The sequence below is a fragment of the Chelonoidis abingdonii genome, chromosome 1 (assembly GCF_003597395.2).
Source record: "Chelonoidis abingdonii isolate Lonesome George chromosome 1, CheloAbing_2.0, whole genome shotgun sequence".
Lineage (NCBI taxonomy): Eukaryota > Metazoa > Chordata > Testudines > Testudinidae > Chelonoidis > Chelonoidis abingdonii.
In genome coordinates, this window is record NC_133769.1 from 293987174 (window position 1) to 293993173 (window position 6000).

The window sequence follows — 6000 nt, forward strand, 5'->3', positions numbered from 1 at the left end:
GCACAGAACAACCCCCTTTTAGATACATTGGGTCATTTATACTATTCCGGGGGTGGGGGAGTGAAGGGGGAGGGAACGACACAAATCTTTCTCCTTTGCAGATCAACTTTAAGGGACAACAACTAGAGAAATTATATACACCAAATGGTGTTTTAGGTACTAATCAAGCCAAGAACTAACATGATATTTTTGGTATGCAAACTTCATGAGTTTATGAAGGCACAGCTGCAATATGATCTCAGCCAATATAGTCTTTCTGTAAAATGCAACCTATATCAAAAGATCAAAGAGACTTCACAAGCTACTCATATTCGAATCATTACCTTTCATTCTCTCATGTCAATATCATTCAGACACAAATACCATTGGGCAGAGAAAATGGCAGCTCTTCAACAGTGAATGTCAGGACTACGCAACAATTTGATAGTGAAAGAAAAGCATAAAATTGAAGTTAAAAATCATGAAGTTTTACTTAAGCACAATTTAGTTCCAAAATTGGAATTTGACCAGGACCTTTGGCATTAACACCACTCTTTAATTACTTCAGTTGTATAAACTATTCAGAAGTGGCACTTCAGCTCGTGAAATCTGATCAGACACTCAGAAGTGGTTCTGCTGCTTTAGAATCAGAGGGGTAGCCATGTTAGTCTATATCCACAAAAACAATGAGGAGTCTGATGGCACCTTAAAGACTAACAAATTTATTTGGGCATAAGCTTTCGTCGGTAAAAAATGTTGCATCTGAAGAAGTGGGTCCCCCCCACACACACAAAAGCTTATGCCCAAATAAACCTATTAGCCTTTAAGGTGCCACTGGACTCCTCGTTGTTTTTGGTGCTTTAGAGCATTTCACATGTACCAGCTAAATAGTACATACACAAAGAAATTGAAAAGCCTTCTTACTGAACTAGATGTTTCCACAGGACTTCTGCACCGGGCTGGAGAAATATCTATTGAACACAGCACTCCAAGTGATGCTGGTGGATTATTACAAGGGCTTTGTGGAGAAAGAGACAAACACTCAGATACACTTCCATTCTCGTCTAAAAACAGCTTTCTTCTCAGTGATGAGGAGCTTAGGCTTTCCTGAGACTGGTCTGCAAATTCTCCTGTTCTAAAATATTCACCTAAAAAAAAAGAAAAAAAGTTTGTTGCTAAGTTTAGCCAGTCATGTCTTATTTCTCCTGTCTACAGAAAAAGGATGGGGGAACAAAGGGGACAAGGACCCTGTCTGCACAGCCATTGAATTCTGTAACTGCTGAAATGTTAATATTTTAGCCATGCTGTGGGCATTAGACTAAGCAGCATTATAATAAGGTTAATATAAAAAAAATCTGTGCTTTCCCTCCATGAAGGCTGGGTTTATTAAAATTTGCTGTAATGTGATTTTTCCCACACATGGAGGTTGCTCCAAATGTACCAACTCCAGTTTAGACATGACAATGTTAAATAGTTTCTGTTGAACTGTTCTGGTTGTGTAGACAAAGCTTTTCGGACAGCTGCCATTCCAAATGACCAAGCTTACAGAACTCCCATAGAATCACAGGACTGAAAGGAACCTCGAGAGGTCTTCTAGTCTAGTCCCTTGCACTTACGGCAGAACTTAGTATTATCCAGACCACCCCAATTGTCCAACCTGTATGTAGGGGAATGCACATTCTGGCCACCTTACCCAAGAAAAGATGGACAGGCAGGAAGTATCCAGCCAGAAACTCTTGTAAATGGAAGACTGAGTCAAATCTAACAGAAGTATCATTATGGATGCAATCAGAAATTTCCTCCCTATTACCACATTCTAGTGCACGGGTTTGCAAACTGGGGGTCAGGACCCCTGCGGGCATCGCGAGCTTATTCTGGGGTGTGTGAGTATGGTTATAATGGTGTTATACATTAAAAACACTTTTTACATACACCTCTACCCCGACATAATGCGAGTTTGCATACAACGCGGTAAAGCTCTGACACACTGCTATGAGCAGCATGTTAAGGGTGCTGGGCCAGGCCAGGGCCGAGGGGTTCGATAAGGGGTAGAGGGTCTCGGGGGCAGTCAAGGGCTCCCCATCCAGGGTCTGGGGGGCAGGAGCTCTGGGAGGGCACTTTTGCGGACCCTGCAGTTGAGAGTGGCCCAGGGGATTAGCAGGGGGCCAGGAGCAGCCCACTCTGCTTCCCTCACCCCAGCCCCAGCCCTGTCGCTCGGGGGAGGGGGATCCCCTCCGCACTCACCAGGAGCGGCGGAAGCAGAGCAGCCCAGCCCCAGCCCGCTCCACTCCACCTGCTCCCAGCCGCAGCTGAGTACGGGGGTGTCCTTTCCCCAACCTCCCCGCACTCACCAGCCGCAGGAAGTGGAGCAGCCCAGCCCCAGCCAGCTCCACTCCGCTAGCTCCCAGCCGTGGTGCTCCACTTCCCGCCGCAGTGAGTGCAGGACCTTTCCCCAGCTGCTCCCCAGCAACCATGGCTGGGGCCAGGGCAAGGAAAGCAGAACGGGTTGGGGCTACGTCACTCCGCTTCCCGCCACAAGTGAGTGCAGGGGGGCATCCGTTCCCCAACCTCCCTGCACTCAGCAGCAGTGGGAAGCGGAGCACCACGGATGGGAGGTGGTGGAGTGGAGCGGACTGGGGCTGTGCTGCTGTACTTCCCACTGCTGCCAGTGAGCGCCTGTCAGGTGTGGGGTGTGGATAGGGGTCAGAGCAGTCAGGGCACAGGGGGGTTGGGTAAGGGTTGGGTTCTAGGGGTGATTAGGGACAGAGGTCTCTGGAGGGGGCGGTCAGGGAACAAGGAACTGGGGGAGGCAAAACAAGTTTGACATAACTCGGTCTCACCTATAACGTAGTGAGATTTCTTGTCTCCCGAGGACCGCGTTATATCGGGGTAGAGGTGTATTTAAGGGTGGGGGTGTCACACTCAGAGGCTTGCTATGCGAAAGGAGTCATCAGTACAAAGTTTGAGAACCACTGTTCTAGTGCAAAGCAGAGGTGGAGACAGATAAAATTTAAGAGTCACTTTGTGGAGTTCTATCAGGGATAGGAAATGGTTTATTAGACTCCTGTTCTCAAAAGAGAAGGGTAAGTCCTACCCCATCCACCAATGTAGTTCAGAGATAGGAAGGAGTCACAAAACAACAGTAGGGATAGAGAGTGGTAATCTTATTTACAGTAAGTTGAAATTCTACGTATTCCATCCATTCTGTTGCTATGGGTTGAAAGCCCTACCACCACAAGACAGGGTGAAAAACATTCTGCACCTAAAAGCTGGCTCCTTCCCCTGCTCCTTAGGTCCTGCAACATCTCTCCTTTCAGTGGCTGGCTCATGCTTTGCAGCAACACCAAAGAAAAAATGGTTACTCGCCTTCTCGTAACTGTTGTTTGGGATGTGTTGTTCACGTCCATTTCAATCAATGCACACGCCATGTGCACGGTCGTCAGAAAGTTTTTCCCTTAGCAGCTCCCATCGGGTCAGCTGGGGAGCCCCCTGGAGTGGCACTTTCATGGCACTCGATACATGACCTTGCCAACCCAACCCATCTTCAGTTCCTTCTTATTGTCTATGGCAGCTGTTGGAACTGTGGCTCGCTTGCTTTCAAGTGCTCCCTTAGCACAGTTACCTAGTCTAATTCTTCTTCTTCTTGTCTTGTTTTGCAGTTGTTACTATAGTTATAGTTAGTATAGGTGTTTGTGAGCAGGCTCTTTCCCTGTCCCCTCACCCTTTCTTGGGCTCTGGGACATGCTGCGAGCCCAAGGTGCATGCCACAAGCCCATGCCAAATAATGACCCCCACAACTCTTGCCTGAGCCACAACACATGCACACCTGATTGGAATCGACGTGAACAAGCACTCGAAGAAGAACTATTCTTGGTAAAAGCACCCCATCTGTAAAAATCAGGATGCTGGAATGAAGTTGAGTTGAATTTTTTGTTGTGCTGTTTCTCACTTGCCTTTTTCCCTATAAGCTGTTTGCATCAGTCACACAGTGGATGTGACTAGGAAGTAGTAAGTCATGTAAACTATGTGGCCCCAACTAGAGGTAAAGGGAATAAGATGGACGGGTCTAGAATAGCTTATTGAACTCTTCCTACTCAAGTTCTGTTATAGTATTTTTAAGTATTTCACAGAAAGCAAACATTTCCTTTATAAAGGTCGGTGTGCAGTGCAGATAGTATGCACAGTCTTCCTAGTCTGTGTAGTCTAGAAAACCATGGATATGTTTTTTTGACTCAAGACCTGTGGTCTTCTATTATACTGAGGATAAACATGAGTTTACTGTATGCAGTTTTTAAATTCTTGCAAAATTGTCATGCAAACCCAATCTAGCAATTGAGACTATTAGTCTTCCATCGCTAACTTCCAAGCCAGCCTACATTATGAATGCTGGCCCATACTTTAACATATTATCTTTTTAAATATAACAATATAATGTTTATGTACACTTTTATCACTGTCCTATCATTCCCCATCCCTCTACCTTTTGTTTTTGTCCTCCCTTGCTGAGCCATGTCCAAATTTGAGCAGGAGCTCCACAGGACAAGGAGCAGTTATCTGTCTAAAACAACATTTGTACTTTGGACAATTCTATGAATACTCAATTTTGATTCACACTAGGTTTCCAGTGCATTGTAACACCATTTCTAATCAGGATGCAAAATAGATTTTCAGTTTAGACATTCAGACAAATACAACACTTGACATACCTAATATTTTTTCTAAGTTAAAATCCACAGGCAAAGACAATACTGTCTGACAAGCAGCTGTAATGAATAAAAACAATGGAATTAGCCTACAGTAACTTAGTCAATTAGTGCAAGTAAAAAGTTTAACTCTAAATTGTATTTAACACATCGCTAGTTCAATTAGTGAAACACAATGTGTTGCCGTGAAGAAAAGGGAAAAAACTTATTAGGCCTGTGGTCCTGAATTGGCTACAGTGTAAGGACCAAATCAGGCTCAGGGATAAGTGAAAAGGGTCATTACACACAAGCTCTCTAGATGGCACCATGTCCAGCTGTACCTTAGCTGGGAGAAAGGCCTTAACAAAAAAAAAAAAAAAAAAAAAAATCCGAGCAAGAAAAAAAAAATCTATGGAATACCCTGAAAATTATGTGTTTATATATAGGTTTCAGAATATAGGTTCTGTGATCTTATACAGAATTGAGGGGAGATATAATGTAATTAAGTTAGTATGCAATTTGGGCTTCAAAGCATAAACAGAACATTACGTGTAATAACTCAGTCATTCCTAGACAAATAGTAACATAAGTTCCTTGCTGAACTGGGGCCTAAATACATGCCTAACTTTAAGCACTAAGTTGTCCCACTGAATGAGACTACACATGTGCGTAAAGTTAGGTAAGTGCTCAAGCAGCCTGGCAGTACTGAAGTCAAACAAACTTGTTTTTAAAAAGGGGTTCAGTTAGCTTAAATAAAAACTTCTTATTTTTCTTTGAGTGCACATTCATTTTGTCACTTGAAATTGTTTTATACCAACCATTGCTTTTTCCAGGCTGCACAGTAAGCTGCCTTCCAATCGGTGAAATGTTATTTAAATCTATACCTGTAAAGCATCATTTAGAAAAATTCAGTTAAAACTTAAACTCAAGCTTTTTATCATTCTGAAACACAACAGTAAAGTGAAAATATTTAGTCCGATTGCATTAAGGAACATCTCAAAAATAGTTAGCTACAATAAAAATATTGTAATGCTTTAGTTTACATCAAACCAAAATATTTTCAGAGCATAAAACTAGGACATGATGTTTGCAACTGAGTTTGGGACAGATTAAAAAAAACCTAGAGAGAGACAAGTGTCAGAGAAGCCAGAGAGAGGTTACATCAGTTTTTCTGACCAGCTTACGCTGTAACAGTTTTCCATCAGAAAATGCAATTCAATTGAAATCTTAAAGTGTCTCAGATTATGTTGATTTTCCCAGAGTTTTGTGATGGGCGGGGGGGTGGATGGGGCGGCAGGAGGTGGTCAGGGAATAGGGGAAGATGGATGTGGCAGGAGTC

The 6000-nt window shown here is 43.5% G+C and overlaps 1 protein-coding gene across 1 annotated transcript in view; it reads right to left on the reverse strand.

Moving 5' to 3' along the window:
* Positions 1–6000, reverse strand: part of BORA (BORA aurora kinase A activator) — a 45904-nt gene that overhangs the window by 17789 nt on the left and 22115 nt on the right. The window contains exons 6-8 of the mRNA XM_032792302.2: positions 5480–5545; positions 4686–4742; positions 904–1127 (exon numbers count right to left, since the gene is read on the reverse strand). Coding sequence (XP_032648193.1) covers positions 904–1127; positions 4686–4742; positions 5480–5545 — 347 coding nt within the window. The remainder of the gene's footprint in view (positions 1–903; positions 1128–4685; positions 4743–5479; positions 5546–6000) is intronic.